At 42.0% G+C, this 26,352-nt stretch overlaps 1 protein-coding gene and 1 long non-coding RNA gene across 3 annotated transcripts in view; one reads left to right on the top strand and one right to left on the bottom strand.

The window, feature by feature from the left end:
* Window positions 1-55: 55 nt before the first annotated feature.
* On the top strand, window positions 56-26,352 carry LOC110494518 (transcriptional adapter 3). 2 transcript variants are annotated; one of them, XM_021569652.3, is made up of 9 exons: window positions 56-265; window positions 672-906; window positions 10,029-10,270; window positions 18,904-19,009; window positions 19,428-19,560; window positions 19,658-19,761; window positions 21,517-21,626; window positions 25,146-25,337; window positions 25,649-26,352. In XM_021569652.3, exons 2-9 carry the CDS (start codon window positions 697-699, stop codon window positions 25,839-25,841), a joined length of 1,290 nt encoding a protein of 429 aa, XP_021425327.1. In that variant the 5' UTR covers window positions 56-265; window positions 672-696; the 3' UTR covers window positions 25,842-26,352. The 2 variants fall into 2 exon arrangements, with proteins under 2 accessions (XP_021425327.1, XP_090062126.1); XM_090206000.1 differs by lacking the exons at window positions 56-265; window positions 672-906 and having other exon boundaries at window positions 10,232-10,270; window positions 19,658-21,032.
* The window catches only part of LOC149976087 (uncharacterized), a 30,045-nt gene continuing 3,988 nt past the window's right edge, over window positions 296-26,352 (bottom strand). Inside the window, exon 2 of the long non-coding RNA XR_016488032.1 lies at window positions 296-888. This is a non-coding gene — a long non-coding RNA (uncharacterized LOC149976087). The remainder of the gene's footprint in view (window positions 889-26,352) is intronic.

The raw sequence follows: 26,352 nt of genomic DNA, 5'->3' as shown, positions 1-26,352 counted from the left end.
AATCCACATCCCCAAATACAATTTTGTATTTTTCGGAGATGCCATTCTACAATTTAGAGGGTCACTGACGTTCTGTATTCGTCAGATGGGAATTGCTCAAAAAAAGTATTAACAATTGAGAATCATTCAACACTCAGAGAATTACTGTTCATTTTTTTCTGCCTCAATAATAGCTAGTACGTTAACGTACAATACCCTCTTACTGAATATTCTTATCCCCCCTCTTCCACAGATGGTTCAATCAATAATGGATGCCAGTACAGAGGTAAATATTGGTGCGTAAATATTCTAAATGTGGTCCATTTACATGGTGTATTTGCAATCAAACCACTATTTTGTCAATTTATAAACCGTATTTGGGGTCCTGATTGATATTATGAATGGTCACTTTTGTTTCGGAAGCAACACCGGTCGTTGAGCGCAGATACTACTGGTACTGTGCTAAAGCTAGCTAACGTTAGCTGATTAGCTAAGCTAGCTAACGCGCTAATGTTCACGATATATTCAATGGCAATCACCAACGTTGTTCCCCGGTCTTGAAGTTAGTAGTAGTAGGCTAATGGAGTTCAGTGATTCATGTGAGGAGCGTTTATTTTTTTTGGACAGATGTATGTATGAGTGTACATTTTTGTATGATCAAAGGTGCACTTTATCTCTGTCTCTCCACACAGACATAGCCCACTCTAAACCATCAAGATGAGTGAGTTGAAGGACTGCCCGCCTCTAAAGTACTATGACTTTAAGCCAGTAGAGCATGTGAAGGTGTGCCCCCGCTACACTGCAGTGCTCGGGCGCTCAGAGGACGATGGCATCGGTATTGAAGAGCTGGACACACTGCAGCTGGAGCTGGAGACTCTCCTGTCCTCTGCCAGCCGTCGTCTCAGAGCTCTGGAGGAACAGAGACAGGTAAGACAGGAGTCAATGGGCACATATTTAATGTCACTGACTAATTTAGTAGCTTTTGTGTCATTGGACTGCCCAATGATTCAGTCACCTATAGGGCTGGCACAATTACTGTATAACCATGGTTATGTAACCAATAGTCATAAGGGACAGTTCAAAATGTACTGGGGTGAAGGGGGAGGGTTGTGTTTTTAATTGTTTTTATTGGACACAGGAGGGTACTGTGTTTTTTTCCCCCATGGTTTATACACTGCTCAAAAAAATAAAGGGAACACTAAAATAACACATCCTAGATCTGAATGAATGAAATATTCTTATTAAATACTTTTTTCTTTACATAGTTGAATGTGCTGACAACAAAATCACACAAAAATGATCAATGGAAATCAAATTTATCAACCCATGGAGGTCTGGATTTGGAGTCACACTCAAAATTAAAGTGGAAAACCACACTACAGGCTGATTCAACTTTGATGTAATGTCCTTAAAACAAGTCAAAATGAGGCTCAGTAGTGTGTGTGGCCTCCACATGCCTGTATGACCTTCCTACAACGCCTGGGCATGCTCCTGATGAGGTGGCGGATGGTCTCCTGAGGGATCTCCTCCCAGACCTCGACTAAAGCATCCGCCAACTCCTGGACAGTCTGGTGCAACGTGGCGTTGGTGGATGGAGCGAGACATGATGTCCCAGATGTGCTCAATTGGATTCAGGTCTGGGGAACGGGTGGACCAGTCCATAGCATCAATGCCTTACTCATGCAGGAACTGCTGACACACTCCAGCCACATGAGGTCTAGCATTGTCTTGCATTAGGAGGAACCCAGGGCCAACCGCACCAGCATAGGGTCTCACAAGGGGTCTGAGGATCTCATCTCGGTACCTAATGGCAGTCAGGCTACCTCTGACGAGCACATGGAGGGCTGTGCGGCTCCCCAAAGAAATGCCACCCCACTGACCCACCGCCAAACTGGTCATGCTGGAGGATGTTGCAGGCAGTAGAACGTTCTCCACGGCATCTACAGACTCTGTCACATCTGTCACATGTGCTCAGTGTGAACCTGCTTTCATCCGTGAAGAGCACAGGGCGCCGTGGCGAATTTGCAAATCTTGGTTTTCTCTGGCAAATGCCAAACGTCCTGCACGGTGTTGGGCTGTAAGCACAACCCCCACCTGTGGACGTCGGGCCCTCATACCACCCTCATGGAGTCTGTTTCTGACCGTTTGAGTAGACACATGCACATTTGTGGCCTGCTGGAGGTCATTTTGCAGGGCTCTGGCAGTGCTCCTCCTGCTTCTCCTTGCACAAAGTCGGAGGTGGCGGTCCTGCTGCTGGGTTGTTGCCCTCCTACGGCCTCCTCCACGTCTCCTGATGTACTGGCCTGTCTCCTGGTGGCGCCTCCATGCTCTGGACACTACGCTGACAGACATAGCAAACCTTCTTGCCACAGCTCGCATTGATGTGCCATCCTGGATGAGCTGCACTACCTGAGCCACTTGTGTGGGTTGTAGACTCAGTCTCATGCTACCACTAGAGTGAAAGCACTGCCAGCATTGAAAAGTGACCAAAACATCAGCCAGGAAGCATAGGAACTGAGAAGTGGTCTGTGGTCACCACCTGTAGAACCACTCCTTTATTGGGGGTGTCTTGCTAATTGCCTATTTCCACCTGTTGTCTATTCCATTTGCACAGCATGTGAAATTTATTGTCAATCGGTGTTGCTTCCTAAGTGGACAGTTTGATTTCACAGAAGTGTGATTGACTTGGAGTTACATTGTGTTGTTTAAGTGTTCCCTTTATTTTTTTGAGCAGTGTATTTGACCTTTTCAAGTTTTATGAAAGTATTTTCTTCCATCCTAGCCACATTTCCTCATCAGCATGCATGCACCTCCCCTATATCAAGGTGTTTTGGTACTTCCCTAATGCACTACACTTTTACACACGTTAACTATTACTATACCACAGGTCAATATTAGAGAACAACTGGTCAAGGAGGCTGATGGCCCATATTCAATATCATTACATTTGACAATTTTGATTACAATTTCCCAGGGGCGTATGATAATGCATCAATTTTAAAATCAAACAAATTTGACTTTGGTAAAAACAATCTAACTACATAACAACATAATGGTAATACTTTTTATTTGAATGGTAAATCTCTTGATAAACTGGGAAAATGAAGATGGCATAGGCCTACTCAGTTAGGGGTGTGACGATCTCATTGTAATCGTATCTGTTGTTTTATCACACTCGATATTCGTAATCTGAAAACCCGGAAGTGTGCATTAAATGTTGGTAAAGCCTGTACATCAAGTGCGCTATCACTCAGAGCGCATCATTATGTACCTTCACTCATTCACGCACATTGTTAAAAGGTAAATGACCCTGACAGATGAAAATGCACATGATTTACTTACTTAGTCCTATTCAATTATCAACGAATAATAAATAGCCTAATACATGGCTGGCTACTACTGCCTGCATATATTCCAGACACAGATTTAGATGAAGGTAGGCTAGTTCGCTTGCCCCATATATTGTTTTACTTTAGAGAGGAGCAAAACTATTCTCTCCCAACACTTACAGCTGCAAGAAAAATGTTTGTGCCCTATGGAATTACATGGATTTCTGCATTGATTACTCATAAAATGTGGTCTGATCTTCATGTAAGTCACAATAATAGACAAACACAATCTGACTAAACTAATTCACACACAAACAGTTGTACTCTTCAAATTATTATTGAAGACATTGAGTAAATATCCACTTTGCAGGCTGGAAAAAGTAAGTGAACCCTTGAATTTAGTAACTTGTAGATCCTCCTTTAGCAGCAACAACCTCCACCAAACGTTTCCTGTAGCTGCTTATAAGACTTCCACAACGTTGAGGAGGAATTTTGAACCATTCCTCCCTACAAATCTGTTTCAGTTCATCAATATTTCTGGGTTGTCTTGATTGCATAGCCCTCTTCAGGTCATGCCACAGCATCTCAATTGGGTTAAGGTCAGGACTCTGACTGCCATTCCAAAACACAAATCTTCTTCCTTTTCAGCCATTCTTTGGTTGATTTACTTGTGCGCTTTGGGTCATTGTCTTGTATCACACAACCTCTCTTAAGCTTGAGGTCATGAACTGCTGCCCTGACATTCTCCTGTAAAATGTATTTATCCACGTTTGAATTCATTGTTCCCTCAATGATTGCAAGGCGTCCAGGCCCTGTGGCAGCAAAACAGCCCCAAACCATGATGCTCCCTTCACCATGCTTCACAGTTGGGGTAAGGTGTTGGTGTGCAGTGCCATTTTTCCTCCACACATAGCGTAATGCATTTTCCCCAAAAAGTTAAACTTTTGTCTCATCTGTTCACGGCACATTTTCCCAGACGTGTTGTGGAACATCCAGGTGATCTTGGGCAAACTTGAGACGTGCCGCAATGTTTTTTTTTTTTAGACAGCAGTGGCTTCCTTCGTGGTGTCCTTCCATGAACACCATTGCGGTTCAGTGTTTTCACCACATTCTTATCGGCAGACTCAACAGCCTTGGTTTCTCCAATGACGGCCTCGCCTGGTTCACAAACTACTTCTCAGACACAGTTCAGTGTGTCAAATTTTAGGGCCTGTTGTCCGGGACCTCTGGCAGTCTCTATGGGAGTGCCACAGGGTTCAATTCTCGGGCCGGCTCTTTTCTCTGTATACATCAATGATGTCGCTCTTGCTGCTGGTGATTCTCTGATCAACATCTACGCAGTAGACACCATTCTATATACTTCTGGCCCTTCTTTGGACACTGTGTTAACTAACCTCCAGACGAGGTCATATACTACCCACAACTGCGACCTGTATGCTCTCGTTGGCTGGCCCTCGCTTCATATTCTTCACCAAACCACTGGCTCCAGGTCATCTATAAGTCTGCTAGGTAAAGCCCTGCCTTATCTCAGCTTACTGGTCACCATAGCAGCACCCACCCGTAGCATGTGCTCCAGCAGGTATATTTCACTGTTCATCCCCAAAGCCAATTCCTCCTTTGACCGCCTTTCTTTCCAGTTCTCTGCTGCCAATGACTGGAACTAATTGCAAAAATCACTGAAGCTGAAGACCCATATCTCCATCACTAACTTTAAGCATCAGCTGTCAGAGCAGCTCACAGATCATTGCACCTGTACATAGCCCATCTGTGAATAGCCCATCCAACTACCTCATCCCCATATTGTTATTTTTTTGCTCCTTTGCACCATAGTATCTCTACTTGCACATTCATCTTCTGTACATCTACCATTCCAGTGTTTAAATGCTAAATTGTAATTACTTTGCCACTACGGCGACAACAACTCTGTGTTTTTGTTTGTGTCGCACTGCTTTGCTTTATCTTGGCCAGGTCACAGTTGTAAATGAGAACTTGTTCTCAACTAGCCGACCTGGTTAAATAAAGGTGAAATTAAAAAAATAATGCATCCTCTAAGGTGCTGTGAAAGTTGTTGGGATCGAGGCATGGTTCACACTAACCAATCTGTGTGTGTGTGTGTGTCTGTCTGGGGAAATGAGAGCAGAGGGAGAGTGGCTTGTTCTAATCCAATCGTTGCAGCATGCTCAACTGATACCCCGCCCATTTCCTTACAGACAAGAACTAGCCAATAGTTGTTTAGAACGCACAGTGCTTCACACTGTTGGAGTGAAAGAGAGATGGCAGCTGACAATTACTTTTTTCCGATCAATAATAATTACAATTATTCATAATCGTATTGGGGAAATTCTCCATATCCATCACGATTCTCAGTTTGCCTTCCACCTGGGACTCACACTGAGTGTATTAAACATTACGCATAGACCAAATACACTACATGACCAAAAGTATGTGGACAGCTGCTCGTTGAACATTTCATTCCAAAATTATGGGCATTAATATGGAGTTGGTCCGCCCTTTGTTTCTATAACAGCCTCCATTCTTCTGGGAAGGCTTTCCACTAGAAGTTGGAACATTGCTGCGGGGACTTGCTTCCATTCAGCCACGAGCATTCGTGAGGTCGGGCACTGATGTTGGGCGATTAGGCCTGGCTCGCAGTCAGCATTCCAATTGAGTCCAAATGTGTTCGATGGGGTTGAGGTCAGGACTCTGCAGGCCAGTCAAGTTATTCCACACCGATCTCGACAACCCATTTTTGTATGGACCTCGCTTTGTGCACTGGAGCATTGTCATGCTAAAACAGGAAAGGGCCTTCCCCAAACTGTTTCCACAAAGTTGGAAGCACAGAATTATGCTGTAGCATTAAGATATCTCTTCACTGGAATTAAGGGGCCGAACCATGAAAAACAGCCTCAGACCATTATTCCTCATCCACCATACTTTACAGTTGACACTATGAATTCGCGCAGGTGGCGTTCTCCTGGCATCCGCCAAACCCAGATTCGTCCCCCGGACTACCAGATGGTGAAGCGTGATTCATCACTCCAGAGAACACGTTTCCACCTCTCCAATGGTTACGAGCTTTACACCACTCCAACTGACGCTCGGTATTGCGCACGGTGTACTTAGGCAAGTGTACAGGTGCTCTGCAATTGAAACTCATTTCATGAGGCTCTCGACAAACCGTTATTGTGCTGACGTTTCCAGAGGCAGTTTGGAACTCGTTAGTGAGTGTTACATCCAAGGACAGACGATTTTTACGTGCTACAGCCCTTGGTGGTCCCGTTCTGTGAGATTGTGTGGCCTAACAGTTTGTGGCTAAGTCGTTGCTCCTAGACGTTTCCACTTCATAATAACAGCACTTACAGTTGACCGGGGCAGCTCTAGCAGGGCAGAAATTTGATGAACTGACTTGTTGGAAAGGTGGCATCCTATGACAGTGCCACGTTGAAAGTAATTTAGCTCTTCAGTAAGGCCGTTCTACTGTCGATTTCGTTTTTTGTCTATGGAGATTACATTGCTGTGTGCCTTATTTTATACAACAGGTGTTGCTGAACCTGCCAAGTCCACTAATTTGAAGTGGTGTCCACATACTTTTGTATAGATAGTGTAAGTAAGCACAGGCAAAATCGTAGAAAGCAGACTGAACCAGGTTTTCCTCTAACAGACACTGGGAGGCAAATTCACCTTTCAGCTGGTCAATAACCTAAAACACAAGGTCAAATACACTTAGTGTCCAAAACATTAGGAACACCTGCTCTTTCCATGACATAGACTGACCAGGTGAATCCAAGTGAAAGCTATGATCCCTTATTGATGTCATCTGTTAAATCCATTTCAATCAGTGTAGATTAAGGGCAGGAGACAGATGTAAAGAATAATTTTTAAGCCGTGAGACAATTGAGGCATGGATTGTGAATTGCCAAGACAAAAGATTTAAGTGCCTTTGAACGGGGTATGGCAGTAGGTGCACCGTTTTGAGTGTGTCAGGATTTGCAACGCTGCTGGGTTTTTCACGCTCAAAAGTTTTCTGTGTTACAAGAATGGTTCACCACCCGAATGACATCCAGCTAACTTGACATCTGTGGGAAGCATTGGAGTCAACATAGGCCAGCATCCCTGTGAAACGCTTTTGACACCTTGTTGAGTCCATGCCCCAATGAATTGAGGCTATTTTGAGGGCAAAAGGGGGTGCAAATCGATATTAGGAAGGTGTTCCTAATGTTTTGTACATTGTTCCTGAGTGGCCTATTTACTGTCTTGACTTTATATCGGCTTAAATCAATGGCAATACCAACATGCTTCAAGCAGACCACCATAGTCCCTGTGCCCAAGCACACAAAGGCAACCTGCCTAAATGACTACAGACCCGTGGCACTCACGTCCGTAGCCATGAAATGCTTTGAAAGGCTAGTAATGGCTCACATCAACACCATTATCCCAGAAACACCTAGACCCACTCCAATTTGCATACTGTCCAAACAGATCCACAGATGACGCAATCTCTATTGCACTCCACACTGTCCTTTCCCACCCTGACAAAAGGAACACATATATGTGAGAATGCTGTTCATTGACTACAGCTCAGCGTTCAACACCATAGTACCCTCAAAGCTCATCACTAAGCTAAGGATCCTGGGACTAAACACCTCCCTCTGCAACTGGATCCTGGACTTCCTGACAGGCCGTCCCCAGGTGGTGAGGGTAGGTAGCAACACGTAGCCACGCTGATCTTCATCACTGGAGCTCCCTAGGGGTGCGTGCTCAGTCGCCTCCTGTACTCCCTGTTCACCCATGACTGCATGGCCAGGCGCGACTCCAACACCATCATTAAGTTTGCTGACGACACAACACCGACAACGATGAGACAGCCTATAGGGAGGAGGTCAGAGACCTGACCGGGTGGTGCCAGAATAACAACCTATCCCTCAATATAACCAAGACTAAGGAGATGATTGTGGACTACAGGAAAAGGAGCACCGAGCACGTCCCCATTCTCATCGACGGGGCTGTAGTGGAGCAGGTTGAGAGCTTCAAATTCCTTGGTGTCCACATCAACAACAAACTAGATTGGTCCAAACACACCAAGACAGTCATGAAGAGGGCACGACAAAGCCTATTCCCCCTCAGGAAACTAAAAAGATTTGGCATGGGTACTGAGATCCTCAAAAGGTTCTACAGCTGCAACATCGAGATGGTTGCATCACTGCCTGATACGGCAATTGCTCGGCCTCTGACCGCAAGGCACTTCAGAGGGTACTGCGTACGGCCCAGTACATCACTGGGACAAAGCTGCCTGCCATCCAGGGCCTCTACCCCAGGCGGTGTCAGATGAAGGCCCTAAAAATTGTCAAAGACCCCAGCCACCCCAGTCATAGACTGTTCTCTCTACTACCGCATGGCAAGCGGTACCGGAGTGCCAAGTCAAGGACAAAAAGGCTTCTCAACAGTTTTTACCCCCAAGCCATAAGACTCCTGAACATGTAACCAAAAGGTTACCCAGACTATTTGCATTGTGTGCCCCCCCTCAACCCCTCTTTTACGCTGCTGCTACTCTCTGTTCATCTTATATGCATATTCACTTTAACTATACATTCATGTACATACTACCTCAATTGGCCCGACCAACCAGTGCTCCCGCACATTGGCTAACCGGGCTATCTGCATTGTGTCCCACCACCTGCCAACCCCTCTTTTTATGCTTCTGCTACTCTCTGTTCATCATATATGCACAGTCACTTTAACGATACCTACATGTACATCCTACCTCTATAAGCCTGACTAACAGGTGTCTGTATATAGCCTTGCTACTCTTTTCAAATGTCTTTCTACTGTTGTTTTATTTCTTTACTTACCTACACACACACACATACCTTTTTTTTTGGCACCATTGGTTAGAGCCTATAAGTAAGCATTTCACTGTAAGGTTTACACCTGTTGTATTCGGCACACGTGACAAACTTTGATTTGAAGATTTGAAAATGGCTGTCTTGCAATGATCAACAACAAATTAGACAGAACTTTAACAATAAAAAAAGAATGTGCAAATATTGTAAAATCCAGGTATGCAAAGCTCTTAGAGACTTACCCAGAAAGACTCATAGCTGTAATCTCTGCCAATAACATGGACTCTTAACATAATGGAGCTTTGTTGCCCCTTGCAGAAACAAGCAAGGTGTTGTAGCAAACAATGAATAAAATGGGTTGTCAACCTCCATCCCTGGCAATTTGACTTGTAAACTCATGGGTACACTCGCAATTGCTGCCTGGTATTGTGATGTAATATGTACAGTGTTCATTCAAATGAAATATTAACTGATGTACCTCACACAATGGAATTGAGTTGAATCAACAAATCACAGCACATATTGATGGGTACACTTCATGCTTTTCTCCTATGGGTACACTCGCGATAGCCGCCAGTCCATCCATTATGCTATCATTGACTTGAATGGGAAAGCGTGTTCTATTCATTCTATTTCTATGGCAGCACATGCAGTCGGGCGGAGAAAATGTGTAGAAAAAATAAAAAATCATCTTATTCTGCCTCCTTGCTCGAACTGCTGTTGCTACACCTCCATCTGTAATGTTGGACAGGAAATATATTTTGGTGCCATAGTGGTTCTGAAACTGTAAGTGGTCTGATACTTGCCCTGATGCTACAAATCTTACTGCGTCATCCTCTGAAAATGAAGTTTTGTTGGTGACTGGTCCCTATTTTCTCAGATCCTCACAGACTGGCAGGATAAGAAAGGGGACAAGCGCTTTCTGAAGCTGGGAAAGGATGCAGACCTTTCAGCCTCATCACGTCACAAACCTAAGAAGCAGAAACTCGATGGAAAGGGTAGTCACGGGCCTGGTCCTGGGCGACCCAAATCCAAAAATCTACAGCCCAAAGTCCAGGAGTACGAGTTAAGTGAGGATCCACAGGACATTCCCCGTAATCCTAAGAACGATGCCCCCAACAGGTCAGTAACAATCACATCTCACTCAAACAGTGTAGGGTGTCTGCATCTTTTGACCAATGAGTAACATAATATGTTAATTGTGTAGATAATCTTCTAAGAAAACAAATGGTCCAAACCACATGTCTCTGTCATAATCTGTTCAAATGTTATTTAAGTGTTTACCCTTGTAGGATGGCTAGAATTAGGGTGACTAAATCAATAGAGCCCGGAAAAAGTGGTCAGAAATCAGGAATGTTGCATCGCGTCAGATATGCTGGATTCTGTGCAAGAATAAAGGCCACTGGCTACCTGACAGGCTCACTTTCCTGTTGAACTCGTCATCTTTCTTAAAATGGATATCGATTTCATATTTTAGTATAAGCTTTTCATACTAATTCGAAATGACTGATATTTTTCCCAAATTTCTCACAAAAACAAGTGAAATGTCAACAGAGGACCGAGTGCAAGGCTGTTACAGTGATGTATCAGTGGTGTAAAAATACTTGAAAGTACTACTTAAGTAGTTTTTTGGGGTATCTGTACTAAACTATTTATATTTTTCACAACTGTTACTTCACTACATTCTTAAAGAAAATTCTATACTTTCTACTCCATTTTACTCCCTGACACCCAAAAGTATTTGTTACATTTTGAATGCTTAGCAGGACAGGAAAATGGTCCAATTCACACACTCAAGAGAACATCCCTGTTCATACTACTGCCTCTTATCTGGTGGACTCACTAAACACAAATGCTTCATTTGTAAATGAGTGTGCTCCTAGCTATCCATAAATATAAAAACAAGAAAATTGTGCTGTCTGGTTTGCTAAATATAAGGAATTTTGAATGATTTATACTTGTACTTTTACATTTGATACTTAAGTATATTTAAAATCAAATACCTTTTAGACTTTTACTCAAGTAGTATTTTACTGGGTGGCTTTCACTTTTACTGGAGTTGTTTTCTATTAAGGCATCTTTACTTTTACTCAAGACAATTGGGTCATTTTTTCCACCACTGCGCAGTACCGCCAGACCAAGGTCACACCGGTACTTCTCCAAAACTGCTCTCTGATACCGCTGATGGTCATTCGTAGCCTATCAAACTTGCTAACTGCCAGTTGCTAATGGCCTGGTACTCACCTCTCTATTGTCCCACTAATCACTCTGACATCAATGCAAATGTAATTGAAAATCAAACACTTCATGAGAGCTCATGTTGTGCAACATTTCTATAGGCTATGCAATTGTGTGAGAAAACAGTTTTGATGGACTCTATTAAAAAGAAGAGGATACCATCAGCTTTCAATAGGCTAGGCCTACTATATTTATTTCTCAACTTTCCTAATTTTAAGCACATTGCTTCACTTTACATCAGGAGTAGCCTACCTGACTGACATGAAAATGAACAGAGGGAAAATCGTCCTCCATTCATTATTTATGTGCAACTTTTTTCTCTGCCCCTGTTCTGACGGGTGCATGATAATTGTCCATTCTAAATCAAAACTAATTTCACGCATATATTATTAAGTATATGTAAAGAAAATATTAAATTGAGTGTAGTCTGATTGGTGACAGTAGTATCACTTGTGCATGGTGACAGTAGTATCACTTGTGAATGATGCAGTGTGTGCAGCCTAAGGCAAGAAACAGCACATGCCTTTTGTTTGCGACTTATTCAAATCATAGTCGCACACATCATGCAGCCTAACCCATAGGCCTATATGTTTTGATCACAACTAAAGTGACCAAATAACTAAAAATGTAACCTGTAGGTCTAAGGCCCCTGGAACACGGTTGGAGAGCACACAGCCTACAGAACCTAGTGAAATGTGTTCTTATAAGTCCAATCGCATGTGAAAAGAGTTTTGACTAGCCACTATTTAAGAGGATCCTATCTTTCTCGTGCTGCTATATTTATTGCTCAATTCTTAAAATGAAGCACATTAATCTGCTTTATATCCAGTGTAGCTTTCCTGGCATACATATGAGTCAAGTTTGGGGTAGCAAATTTTCACCATTAAAAATGCACCTTTTTAGAATAAAACGTATTTCCTTGCATCATAGCATTTGCAGACTTAAAATAGCTTACTCTTCATAATGTGATGAGTAGATTGGATAGTTATAATTTAGGCTTCTAATTTAACTCAATCACTGTTTAATTTAAAAAAAAAAAAACCTGTTCAATGCAGCTGAGTGTGTAGGCCTAGGCTATATTTTATATTAGATACATTTCTTTCTTTGCATGGGAAAAATGTGGCCGTTTTATAAACACATTTCATGCAATTCTACTACACTTTATATGACTGGAGAATTGTTTTATGTAGAACTGACCCAACAATGATAAATAGTGAATATGCACAGTGCGCACTCACAGGGGATATTGCTGATGCTCTCTGCTGGTGCCAATATGATAGGCTATACTGTTCGCAATGCAGTTGAGAATTTTGTTAACTAAAAGAGAGATTAGTCTTTTCATTGTCTTCTCTTTACAGCAATAAACATTTTCTTTCCAAACTATGTTTTCCCCACGATTGTATTTTTAAATATTGTGAAATGCCTGGCTTGGCCTCTACTTTTCACAGACAGTCGCAACTCAACAATAATCTGCCCAAATTGTGCTCCCTGCCTTCCGACTGTAAGCAATGCAATTTTAAAACAATTCACAACATTTTACTTATGGACGCGCCGCCTATGCTTGCATATTAAAAACGTAATGCATGGGACTTCCATTCGCTATTCGAGTGCTGGCTACAGATTACACGTCTTTTTTTGTGGGCCATTCTAAATAAATAACAATATTCCACACATACATTAGTAGGCTATATGTAAAGACCAGATTAAATTAAGAATAGTCTGATGGGTGAGAATATTAACAAGTGCTTGTCAAATTGTCAATTAGAAACTGATTAAGTGTGTGCAGCCTGCACAAGAAACAGAGCAGAGCTCATGCCTTCATGCAACTTTTTTCCGATCATTAGTTGCATCATGCAGCCTTAGAATGTATTAAAAATCAAAACATATAGCCTAATGTTTTTTCACAACTAAGGTTGCATAAATAACTCTAAATTAAGCATGTAAACTCAGAAGGAAAAAAAATGTCACTTTTTCAGGACCCTGACTTTCAAAGATAATTTGTACAAATCCAAATAACTGATCTTCATTGTAAAGGGTTTAACACGGTTCCCCATGCTTGTTCAATGAACCATAAACAATTAATGAACATGCACCTGTGGAAAGGTCGTTAAGACACTAACAGCTTACAGGTAATTAAGGTCACAGTTATGAAAACTTAGGACACTAAAGAGGTCTTTCTGCTGACTCTGGAAAAACACCAAAAGAAAGATGCCCAGGGTCCCTGCTCTTCTGCGTGAATGTGCCTTAGGCATGCTGCAAGGAGGCATTAGGACTGCAGATGTGGCCAGGGCAATAAATTGCAATGTCCGTACTGTGAGACGCCTAAGACAGGGAGACGGGAAGGACAGCTGATCGTCCTCACAGTGGCAGACCACGTGTAACAACACCTGCACAGGATCAGTACATTCGAACATCACACCTGCAGGATAGGTACAGGATGGCAACAACAACTGTGTGTGAGTTACACCAGGAATGCATAATCCCTCCATCAGTGCTCAGACTCGGGGCGGCAGGTAGCTTAGTGGTTAGAGCGTTGGACTAGTGAGATCAAATCCCCGAGCTGACAAGGTAAAAATATGTTGTTCTGCCCCTGAACAATAATTTGTTCTTAACTGACTTGTCTAGTTAAATAAAGGTAAAATACATTAAAAAAAAAGAAACATGCTCAGACTGTCTGCAATAGGCTGAGAGAGGCTGGACTGAGGGCTTGTGGGCCTGTTGTAGTAAGGCAGGTCTTCACCAGACATCACTGGAAACAATGTCGCTTATGGGCACAAACCCACCTTCTCTGGACCAGACAAGACTAGTCGGATTCGCGTTTATCGTCGAAGGAATGAGCCTGTACTCTTGAGAGGGATCGATTTGGAGTTGGAGGGTCCGTCATGGTCTGGGGCAGTGTGTCACAGCATCATCGGACAGAGCTTGTTGTCATTGTAGGCAATCTCAACGCTCTGCGTTACAGGGAAGACATCCTCCTCCCTCATGTGGTACCCTTCCTGCAGGCTCATCCTGACATGACCCTCCAGCATGACAATGCCACCACGCACAGAATGAGCAGTATGGCTGATTTCCTGCAAGACAGGAATGTCAGTGTTCTGCCATGGCCAGTGAAGAGCCCGGATCTCAATCCCATTGAGCACTTCTGGGACCTGTTGGATCGGAGGGTGAGGGCTAGGGCCATTCCCTCCCAGAAATGTCTGGAAACTTGCAGGTGCCTTGGTGGAAGAATGGGGTAACATATCACAGCAAGAACTGGCCAATATGGTGCAGTCCATGAGGACATGATGCACTGCAGTACTTAATGCAGCTGGTGGCCACACCAGATACTGACTGTTACTTTTGATTTTGACCCCCCCCCCCCTGCTGAAAATTTACGCAGTTTACAGTGCGAGGACGATTCTTGTTTTGCTGAGTTTTGGAGGACCTGTTTCTTTGTTAACCGCTCACAGAATAGCCGCATGTTGCCACTCCCTATCTATTGTATTCATCAATGTTCAATTGTATTCTTCATACTATAAAAAATGCCACTGAATTATAAGAAAATCTTGTCTACTAAGTGAACTAGTGTAGCCCACAGCCATATGGCATGGCCAGATCAGGGCCTGACATAAGGCCAACTTAGAATATGCTATTCTGCTCTTCTAAAATAGGCTACATTTTCTTCATATGATGTTTGTTTAAACCTGTCTAAAATAAATCATGGATTTATTGTGATTGTGTACGCTATATTAAATGTAATTTTCCAAAGGTCTGCATCAGTGGCTTGTAGGTTATGCGTGGAAGCCAGGAGATGCTAAACATGTTTATTTTATATTAACGGTCAATTACCATTAGACCTGCAGCTATTTGCATGACAATCACCAACTGAGAAAATGTTATGACCGCCACAGCCCTAACTGAGTGCATACCAAGCTTTTTATTTCAAAGCCTTTTACATTTAATTCAGCTCCGGTCATGCTAATTCTTCTTTTTGTGATCTACGGAAACAACTTTGAAGATGACGACCACAAAATGTAAAATATTCAAGAAACCTGCACCGCTACAGTTGGAAGTTTGAAGTTTACATACACTTAGGTTGGAGTCATTAAAACTCGTTTTTCAACCACCCCCAAATTTCCTGTTAAAACTATAGTTTTGGCAAGTCGGTTTGGACATCTCCTTTGTGCATGACACAAGTCATTTTTCCAACAATTGTTTACAGACAGATTATTTCACTGTATCACAATTCCAGTGGGTCAAAAGTTTACAAACACTAAGTTGACTGTGCCTTTAAACAGCTTGGAAAATTCCAGAAAATGATGTCATGGCTTTAGAAGCTTCAGATAAGCTAATTGACCTCATTTGAGTCAATTGAAGGTGTACCTGTGGATGTATTTAAAGGCTTACCTTCAAATGCAATGCCTCTTTGCTTGACATCATGGGAAAATCAAAAGAAATCAGCCAAGACATCAGAAAAAAAATTGTAGACCTCCACAAATCTGGTTCATCCTTGTGAGCAATTTTCAAACGCCTGAGGGTACCACGTTCATCTGTACAAACACCATGGGACCATGCAGCCGTCATACCGCTCAGGAAGGAGACGTGTTCTGTCTCCTAGAGATGAATGTGCTTTGGTGCGAAAAGTGCAAATCAATCCCAGAACAACAGCAAAGGACCTTGTGAAGATGCTGGAAGAAACAGGCACAAAAGTATCTATATCCTCAGTAAAAATGAGTCCTATATCGACATAACCTGAAAGGCCGCTCAGCAAGGAAGAAGCCACTACTCCAAAACCGCCATTAAAAAAAGCCAGACTATGGTTTGCAACTGCACATGGGGACAAAGATTGTACTTTTTGGAGAAATGTCCTCTGGTTTGATGAAACAAAAATAGAACTGTTTGGCCATAATGACCATTGTTATGTTTGGAGGAAAAAGGGGGAGGCTTGCAAGCCAAAGAACACCATCCCAACCCTGAAGCACGGGGGTGGCAGCATCATGTTGTGGGGGTGCTTTGCTGCATAAGGGACTGGTGCACTTTACAAAATAGATGTCATCATGAGGTAGGAAAATTATGTGGATATATTGAGGCAACATCTCAAGACATCAGTCAGGAAGTCGAAGCTTGGTCGCAAATGGGTCTTCCAAATGAACAATGACCCCAAGCATACTTCCAAAGTTGTGGCAAAATGGCTTAAGGACAACAAAGTCAAGGTACAGTGCCTTGCGAAAGTATTCGGCCCCCTTGAACTTTGCGACCTTTTGCCACATTTCAGGCTTCAAAAATAAAGATATAAAACTGTATTTTTTTGTGAAGAATCAACAACAAGTGGGACACAATCATGAAGTGGAACGACATTTATTGGATATTTCAAACTTTTTTAACAAATCAAAAACTGAAAAATTGGGCGTGCAAAATTATTCAGCCCCTTTACTTTCAGTGCAGCAAACTCTCTCCAGAAGTTCAGTGAGGATCTCTGAATGATCCAATGTTGACCTAAATGACTAATGATAAATACAATCCACCTGTGTGTAATCAAGTCTCCGTATAAATACACCTGCACTGTGATAGTCTCAGAGGTCCGTTAAAAGCGCAGAGAGCATCATGAAGAACAAGGAACACACCAGGCAGGTCCGAGATACTGTTGTGAAGAAGTTTAAAGCCGGATTTGGATACAAAAAGATTTCCCAAGCTTTAAACATCCCAAGGAGCACTGTGCAAGCGATAATATTGAAATGGAAGGAGAATCAGACCACTGCAAATCTACCAAGACCTGGCCGTCCTTCTAAACTTTCAGCTCATACAAGGAGAAGACTGATCAGAGATGCAGCCAAGAGGCCCATGATCACTCTGGATGAACTGCAGAGATCTACAGCTGAGGTGGGAGACTCTGTCCATAGGACAACAATCAGTCGTATATTGCACAAATCTGGCCTTTATGGAAGAGTGGCAAGAAGAAAGCCATTTCTTAAAGATATCCATAAAAAGTGTCGTTTAAAGTTTGCCACAAGCCACCTGGGAGACACACCAAACATGTGGAAGAAGGTGCTCTGGTCAGATGAAACCAAAATGGAACTTTTTGGCAACATTGCAAAACATTATGATTGGCGTAAAAGCAACACAGCCCATCACCCTGAACACACCATCCCCACTGTCAAACATGGTGGTGGCAGCATCATGGTTTGGGCCTGCTTTTCTTCAGCAGGAACAGGGAAGATGGTTAAAATTGATGGGAAGATGGATGGAGCCAAATACAGGACCATTCTGGAAGAAAACCTGATGGAGTCTGCAAAAGACCTGAGACTGGGACGGAGATTTGTCTTCCAACAAGACAATGATCCAAAACATAAAGCAAAATCTACAATGGAATGGTTCAAAAATAAACATATCCAGGTGTTAGAATGGCCAAGTCAAAGTCCAGACCTGAATCCAATCTCCATCCAACCTCACTGAGCTCGAGCTGTTTTGCAAGGAGGAATGGGAAAACATTTGTCTCTCGATGTGCAAAACTGATAGAGACATACCCCAAGCGACTTACAGCTGTAATCACAGCAAAAGGTGGCGCTACAAAGTATTAATTTAAGGGGGATGAATAATTTTGCATGCCCAATTTTTCAGTTTGATTTGTTAAAAAAGTTTGAAATATCCAATAAATGTCATTCTACTTCATGATTGTGTCCCACTTGTTGTTGATTCTTCACAAAAAAATACAGTTTTATATCTTTATGTTTGAAGCCTGAAATGTGGGAAAATGTAGCAAAGTTCAAGGGGGCCGAATACTTTCGCAAGGCACTGTATTGGAGTGGCCATCACAAAGCCCTGACCTCATTCCTATAGAAAATTTGTGGGCAGAACTGAAAAAGCTTGGGTGAGCAAAGAGGCCTTACAAACCTGACACCGTTACACCAGCTCTGTCAGGAGGAATGGGCCAAAATTCACCCAACTTATTGTGGGAAGCTTGTGGAAGGCTACCCGAAATGTTTGACCCAAGTTAAACAATTTAAAGGCAATGCTACGAAATACTAATTGAGTGTATGTAAACTTCTGACCCACTGGGAATGTAATGAAATAAATAAAATATGAAATAAATCACTCTACTATTATTCTGACATTTCACATTCTTAAAATAAAGTGGTGATCCTAACTGACCTAAGACAGGGACTTTTTACTAGGATTAAATGTCAGGAATTGTGGAAAAACTGAGATTAAATGCATTTGGCTAAAGTGTGTGTAAACTTCCAACTTCAACTGTATGTCAACAGAGCTTGGTGCTTATTATTGGATATATTAGGTTACAATGTCTGACTTTTTGGATATAAGGTTAATGATATGTTAGAGAAAGACACCACTGAACGATTCAGAACATCAATAATCATATTTGTCTTGGTAAAATGTATTTTATAACAAGTGAAATTTCATCACCAAAGGCATTTTCACCCACTCTGGGCAGGGTCAGTGGACAGACACAAGTTGGTTTGAGATAGGATATGTGTTTGTTTTTCATTGTCCCACATGCATCTGTGTATTATGTTTTCCAGATTTTGGGCATCAGTAGAGCCATACTGTGCTGACATCACAAATGAAGAAATCCGGGTTCTGGAAGAACTATTGAAGCCCCCGGATGATGAGGCTGAATACTACAAGGTACAATATTGAATGTCCTAAATCTTTTGTGTTTTATGTCATATTCTTTACCTTTATTTAACAAGGCAAGTCAGTTAAGAACAAATTCTTATTTTCAATGACGGCCTAGGAACAGTGGGTTAACTGCCTGTTCAGGGGCATAATGACAGATGCCTTGTCAGCTCAAGGGTTTGCAACCTTCCGGTTACTAGTCCAACGCTCTAACCACTAGGCTACCCTGCCGCCCCATATTATGCTCATTACATTAGTAGCTGACTTATCAGGTCTCAAGCACTACCAGCATATCTGATAGTAGGTATTCTGTGACACTTCAGATAAGAGTTGTGCTTTAGAATGGTATGTTACTCACATCCTCTGTTAAAGATTTCCCCAAGGAGAAAACATAGATTAATAGCATTGTATTGGTTATATTGTGAAGATTCCAGCATTGGGGAAACACTTCTCTCAGCGATGGGCTCAGGAGGATCTACTGGAGGAACAGAGGGAAGGAGCACGAGCCAACGACAAGAAGAAAAGCCTCATGGGACCACTATCTGAGCTCGACGCCAAAGGTGAGTGCACTCATAAATGGGTATTGTGTCTGTCTACAGTCAGCACAGAAATTATCATGCGTATTTGACTGATATGAGGATGCTTTTATTCTCTCAGATGTGGATGCCCTGCTAAAGAAGTCAGAGTCCCAGCACGACCCCCCAGAGGATGGCTGTCCCTTCGGTCCTCTCACACAGAGGCTCCTTCAGGCTCTTGTTGAGGTCACATACAGTTGAAGTCGGAAGTTTACATACACCTTAGCCAACTACATTTAAACTCAGTTTTTCACAATTCCTGACATTTAATCCTAGTAAACATTCCCTGTCTTAGGTCAGTTAGGATCACCACTTTATTTTAAGAATGTGAAATGTCAGAATAATAGTAGAGAATGATTTATTTCAGCTTTAATTTCTTTCATCACATTCCCAGTGGGTCAGAAGTTTACATACACTCAATTAGTATTTGGTAGCATTGCCTTTAAATTGTTTAACTTGGATCAAACGTTTTGGGTAGCCTTCCACAAGCTTCCCACAATAAATTAGGTGAATTTTGGCCCATTCCTCCTGACAGAGCTGGTGGAACTGAGTCAGGTTTGTACACGCTTTTTCAGTTCTGCCCACAAATTTTCTATAGGAATGAGGTCAGGGCTTTGTGATGGCCACTCCAATACCTTGACTTTTTTGTCCTTAAGCCATTTTGCCACAACTTTGGAACTATGCTTGGGGTCATTGTTCATTTGGCAGACCCATTTGCGACCAAGCTTTAACTTCCTGACTGATGTCTTGATGTTGCTTCAATATATCCATATAATTTTCCTACCTCACGATACCATCTATTTTGTGAAGTGCACCAGTCCCTTATGCAACAAAGCACCCCCACAACATGATGCTGCCACCCCCGTGCTTCAGGGTTGGGATGTTGTTCTTTGGCTTGCAAGCCTCTCCCTTTTTCCTCCAAACATAACAATGATCATTATGGTCAAAAAGTTATATTTTTGTTACATCAGACCAGGGGACAAATCTCCAAAAAGTACGATCTTTGTCCCCATGTGCAGTTGCAAACTGTAGTTTGGCTTTTTAATGGCAGTTTTGGAGCAGTGGCTTCTTCCTTGCTGAGTGGCCTTTCAGGTTATGTCGATATAGGACTCGTTTTACTGTGGATATATATATATACTTGTGTGCCTGTTTCCTCCAGCATCTTCACAAGGTCCTTTGCTGTTCTGGGATTGATTTGCACTTTTCGCACCAAGGCACATTCATCTCTAGGAGACAGAACGCCTCTCCTTCATGTGCGGTATGACGGCTGCATGGTCCCATGGTGTTTATACTTGCGTACTATTGTTTGTACAGATGAACGTGGTACCTTCAGGCATTTGAAAATTGCTCACAAGGATGAACCAGATTTGTGGAGGTCTACAATTTTTTTTCTGATGTCTTGGCTGATTTCTTTTGATTTTCCCATGATGTCAAGCAAAGAGGCATTGAATTTGAAGGTAAGCCTTGAAATACATCCACAGGTACACCTTCAATTGACTCAAATGATGTCAATTAGCCTATCAGAAGCTTCTAAAGCCATGACATCATTTTCTGGAATTTTCCAAGCTTTTTAAAGGCACAGTCAACTTAGTGTATGTAAACTTTTGACCCACTGGAATTGTGATACAGTGAAATAATCTGTCTAAACAATTGTTGTAAAAATTACTTGTGTCATGCACAAAGTAGATGTCCGAACCAACTTGCCAAAATTATAGTTTGTTAACGACAGATTTGTGGATTGGTTGAAAAATTAGTTTTAATGACTCCGACCTAAGTATGTATATTTCTGACTTCAACTGTATCTTAGGCTTTATTGTTGACTACACATACAATTCTAAATTACTTTTGAAAACTTAACCCTGCAAATAACTAGTTGATTTGAATAGTTTATAATTAAACTGTTGAATTTAAATTCTTTAATATTGTTGTTTTTTCGTACAGGAGAATATCATATCCCCCATGGAGGATTCTCCAGTCCCTGACATATTGGGGAAGGATGGTGGGAACGATGGGGCTGGGACCTCACCTCGCAACCAGGGCAAAGCTTTTAGGTAAAGGCCTATCCTCCATAAAGGAACATCACCCCCTCATAACCTTGTAGGATACATTCTATAGATACCCTGAAAGAAAATGCTGAATAGCAACAAAGCAGGGCTCGACATACAAGGATACCCGCTGGCCTGGCGAGGTTTTGGAACCCCCCCTGGGCCAGTCAACCATCCACATCATTGGCCTGCTTGGGCCAGTGAAAATAATATTGTAATAATGCTATTTTCAATCTAGGCTACATAATTGATGAAAAAAAGATGAAATCCTGAAAATGTTAGTTCATTATGTAGATTATTTATCAAACACTGCACACGGTGCAGCAGCTCACAAGATGAAGGGGGATACCTGAAGGCATACCTGAATGCCTTCAACTGAAATGTGTCTTCCGCATTTATCCCAACCCCTCTGAATCAGAAACGACAACGGTAGGGTAGGTAGGAAAGATGTTTCAATTTATGATATTTACAAGTAAATTCTAAGGCGTCAATGGGTATGCAAACCCGGTATTCAAATAGTTTGATCCGAAGTCAGGTTCAATCTTTGCGATATGCAATTCAGTCATTGTGTGCTGTTTGAATAAACATTTCTAAAGGCTTTAAAATATATTTTTTAAAAGGCCCAATTAAATGTTGACTGCAAAGTAGGTCTATGTGATATCATGATGATTTGTATCCATTTGGGGGGGGGCACTTGTTTGGCAAACCCTGCCATCACATCATGTGTAGCCTCCACTGCAGATAGGTAGGCTACAGTACAAAACACAGCTAGCCAAACACAACGGTCTCTAGCTAGGTGAGCAATTGATTTAAAAAGGTAAACTACACCCTCCAATTATATATATATATATACAGTGCCTTGCGAAAGTTTTCGGCCCCCTTGAACTTTGCGACCTTTTGCCACATTTCAGGCTTCAAACATAAAGATATAAAACTGTATTTTTTTGTGAAGAATCAACAACTAGTGGGACACAATCATGAAGTGGAACGACATTTATTGGATATTTCAAACTTTTTTAACAAATCAAAAACTGAAAAATTGGGCGTGCAAAATTATTCAGTGAGGATCTCTGAATGATCCAATGTTGACCTAAATGACTAATGATGATAAATACAATCCACCTGTGTGTAATCAAGTCTCTGTATAAATGCACCTGCACTGTGATAGTCTCAGAGGTCCGTTAAAAGCGCAGAGAGCATCATGAAGAACAAGGAACACACCAGGCAGGTCCGAGATACTGTTGTGAAGAAGTTTAAAGCCGGATTTGGATACAAAAAGATTTCCCAAGCTTTAAACATCACTATTATCGCTTGCACAGTGCTCCTTGGGATGTTTAAAGCTTGGGAAATCTTTTATGTATGTGTGTGTGTGTGGGTGGGTGGGTGGATAGAGTGGGGCAAAAAAGGTATTTAGTCAGCCACCAATTGTGCAAGTTCTCCCACTTAAAAAGATGAGAGAGGCCTGTAATTTTCATCATAGGTACACTTCAACTATGACAGACAAAATTAGGAAAAAAATCCAGAAAATCACATTGTAAGATTTGTAATGAATTTATTTGCAAATTATGGTGGAAAATAAGTATTTGGTCACCTACAAACAAGCAAGATTTCTGGCTCTCACAGACCTGTAACTTCTTCTTTAAGAGGCCCCTCTGTCCTCCATTTGTTACCTGTATTTATCAGTATAAAAGACACCTGTTCACAACCTCAAACAGTCACACTCCAAACTCCACTATGGCCAAGACCAAAGAGCTGTCAAAGGACACCAGAAACAAAATTGTAGACCTGCACCAGGCTGGGAAGACTGAATCTGCAATAGGTAAGCAGCTTGGTTTGAAGAAATCAACTGTGGGAGCAATTATTAGGAAATGGAAGACATACAAGACCACTGATAATCTCCCTCGATCTGGGGCTCCACGCAAGATCTCACCCCGTGGGGTCAATATGATCACAAGAACGGTGAGCAAAAATCCCAGAACCATACGGGGGGGCCTAGTGAATGACCTGCAGAGAGCTGGGACCAAAGTAACAAAGCCTACCATCGGTAACACACTACGCCGCCAGGGACTCAAATCCTGCAGTGCCAGACGTGTCCCCCTGCTTAAGCCAGTACATGTCCAGGCCCGTCTGAAGTTTGCTAGAGAGCATTTGGATGATCCAGAAGAAGATTGGGAGAATGTCATATGGTCAGATGATAGAACTTTTTGGTAAAAACTCAACTCGTCGTGGAGGACAAAGAATGCTGAGTTGCATCCAAAGAACACCATACCTACTGTGAAGCATGGGAGTGGAAACATCATGCTTTGGGGCTGTTTTTCTGCAAAGGGACCAGGACGACTGATCCGTGTAAAGGAAAGAATGAATGGGGCCATGTATCGTGAGATTTTGAGTGAAAACCTCCTTCCATCAGCAAGGGCATTGAAGATGAAACGTGGCTGGGTCTTTCAGCATGACAATGATCCCAAACACACCGCCCGGGCAACGAAGGAGTGGCTTTGTAAGAAGCATTTCAAGGTCCTGGAGTGGCCTAGCCAGTCTCCAGATCTCAACCCCATAGAAAATCTTTGGAGGGAGTTGAAAGTCCGTGTTGCCCAGCAACAGCCCCAAAACATCACTGCTCTAGAGGAGACCTGCATGGAGGAATGGGCCAAAATACCAGCAACAGTGTGTGAGAGTGTGTGAAACCTTGTGAAGACTTACAGAAAATGTTTGACCTCTGTCATTGCCAACAAAGGATATATAACAAAGTATTGAGATAAACTTTTGTTATTGAACAAATACTTATTTTCCACCATAATTTGCAAATAAATGCATTAAAAATCCTGCACTGTGATTTTCTGGATTCTTTTTCTCATTTTGTCCGTTATAGTTGAAGTGTATCTATGATGAAAATTACAAGCCTCTCTCTCATATTTTTAAGTGGGAGAACTTGCACAATTGGTGGCTGACTAAATACTTTTTTGCCCCACTGTGTGTGTGTGTGTGTGTATATAGATACATATATCTCGATGTGGTTTAAGCGTTATGGATTTGTACTCTATCAAAAAAGTTATTTTTAAGAGTGAAACTCGTAAACCTGGAAAAACAAAACCGTGAACTATATTTAGCTAAATATAAAACTGATTTTATAGGGCCCTACAACTCGCTAACAAAATCGGTAACAATAACACTCTTTTTGAGATTGCACAAATGTTTAATTTTCTATCTCCAAACAATCAATGTAAATATGATATTTCCAAGTAATAATTATATAAAATGTAAGTATTTGTGTATGGAGGGTAGGTCATTATAGGCTCTAGGCACTTGCTCAGCCCGCAAATTAAAGATACAGTTTAAATGATTTGCACATTATTCGGGCCAGTAGCTTTCAGTTGGCACTGGCAAATGAAACTGAATGTCAAGCCCCGAACAAAGGCTTTGTAGATTACACTAAAGTATTCCAATCACTGCAACTCTGCAGAAGTTCTGCTACTCACTCATTAGTTAACTAGTTATTTCTCTCCTCTGACTTTCCCTCTTTCCTAGTGTTCCTCACACACGCTCCCTAGAAGCGCGGATCAAGGAGGAGCTGATGTCTCAGGGGCTTCTGGATTCTGAGGAACGGCCCGGAGCAGGCGGAGACTCAGAGGATGAGGTGCTGGCTGAACTCCACAAGAGACAGGCTGAACTCAAAGCCCTGAGCGCCCACAACAGATCCCGCAAGCAGGAGCTACTCCGGTGAGAGCACAGGAGAAATGTAAAATATACATCAGAAATAAGGATTGTATGATGATTTAGTTCAAGACCTATAAGGAGGGATGTTCTGACGTCGATGATAATGAGTTGCACTTATAGAAGGCCCAGTTGGTTCTCATTGTGTTCCACTTCATCCACCATCAATATGTAGAGCGGAGATTAAGGGAATGTTAACCTTTTTTAAATTTATTTTTTACCTGAACACACATCACAAACTATTACTGGATTAGGATTTTATTCATAACAAGCCTCAGCATTCATCCTTTACTCTAAACTTCCCATCCTCCTCATAGCCTGGCAAAGGAGGAGATGCGGAAGCAGGAGTTGCGGCAGAGGGTCCGGGTGTCGGATAATGAGGTCATGGAGGGCTTCCGTCGCATCATGGCTGCTAGGCAGAAAAAACGAATGCCAACAAAGAAAGAGAAAGATCAGGCATGGAAAGCACTGAAGGAGAGGGACAGCATCCTCAAGCTGCTGGATGGTTAGAGGGACAATAGTTTAGGGTGGGAATTAGATGGGAAGGGGTAGGTTTTCAGTCTGCCAATGAGTATATACTGTTGTATGTGTCTGGTCATATGCTTCCATGCTCTAGTGGCCATAAGCATTTGTGTTACTTTATAAAACTCCCCAATGGAAGTACAGTGAATACCTACAATGATGTAGCATGATTGTCATAGTTGTTGACACTCGATGTTGAAAATGGAGGTATCTATGTTTTTGTATTGATAATTACTGTATTCTTGCATGAATGTGCTAACTAAACTTTCAGTGCATATTCACTATTGCAACATCGTCACCATAAGAGCTTATGATAATTTAATGTGCATTGCTGGCGTTTTTTTTTTTTTTTTACTAATAACTGATAGTTTCCCACTGGCATTTTCCAAGTTCTGTTGTCGATTTTGTTTTAATTTTATTTTTAACGTTATATAGTGCATTTCTTTTCTCTAGTATGTAAAAACAAACTGAATGTTTGAATAAATAAATATCAGAAAAA

The sequence above is a fragment of the Oncorhynchus mykiss genome, chromosome 17 (genome assembly GCF_057628025.1).
Source record: "Oncorhynchus mykiss isolate SJ-2025 chromosome 17, ASM5762802v1, whole genome shotgun sequence".
Classification (NCBI taxonomy): domain Eukaryota; kingdom Metazoa; phylum Chordata; class Actinopteri; order Salmoniformes; family Salmonidae; genus Oncorhynchus; species Oncorhynchus mykiss.
The sequence above is the reverse complement of the archived record's forward strand: the minus strand, read 5'-3'. Positions and strand labels throughout refer to the sequence as shown.

What these genes read in the sequence shown, in the direction of transcription:
- LOC110494518 (XM_021569652.3), top strand. Translation starts at nt 697, where the DNA reads ATGAGTGAGTTGAAGGACTGCCCGCCTCTAAAGTACTATGACTTTAAG. An exon ending in ATCTGAGCTCGACGCCAAAG is followed by an intron (nt 19,561 to 19,657) that starts GTGAGTGCACTC and finishes TTATTCTCTCAG; the next exon opens with ATGTGGATGCCCTGCTAAAG. An exon ending in AACCAGGGCAAAGCTTTTAG is followed by an intron (nt 21,627 to 25,145) that starts GTAAAGGCCTAT and finishes CCTCTTTCCTAG; the next exon opens with TGTTCCTCACACACGCTCCC.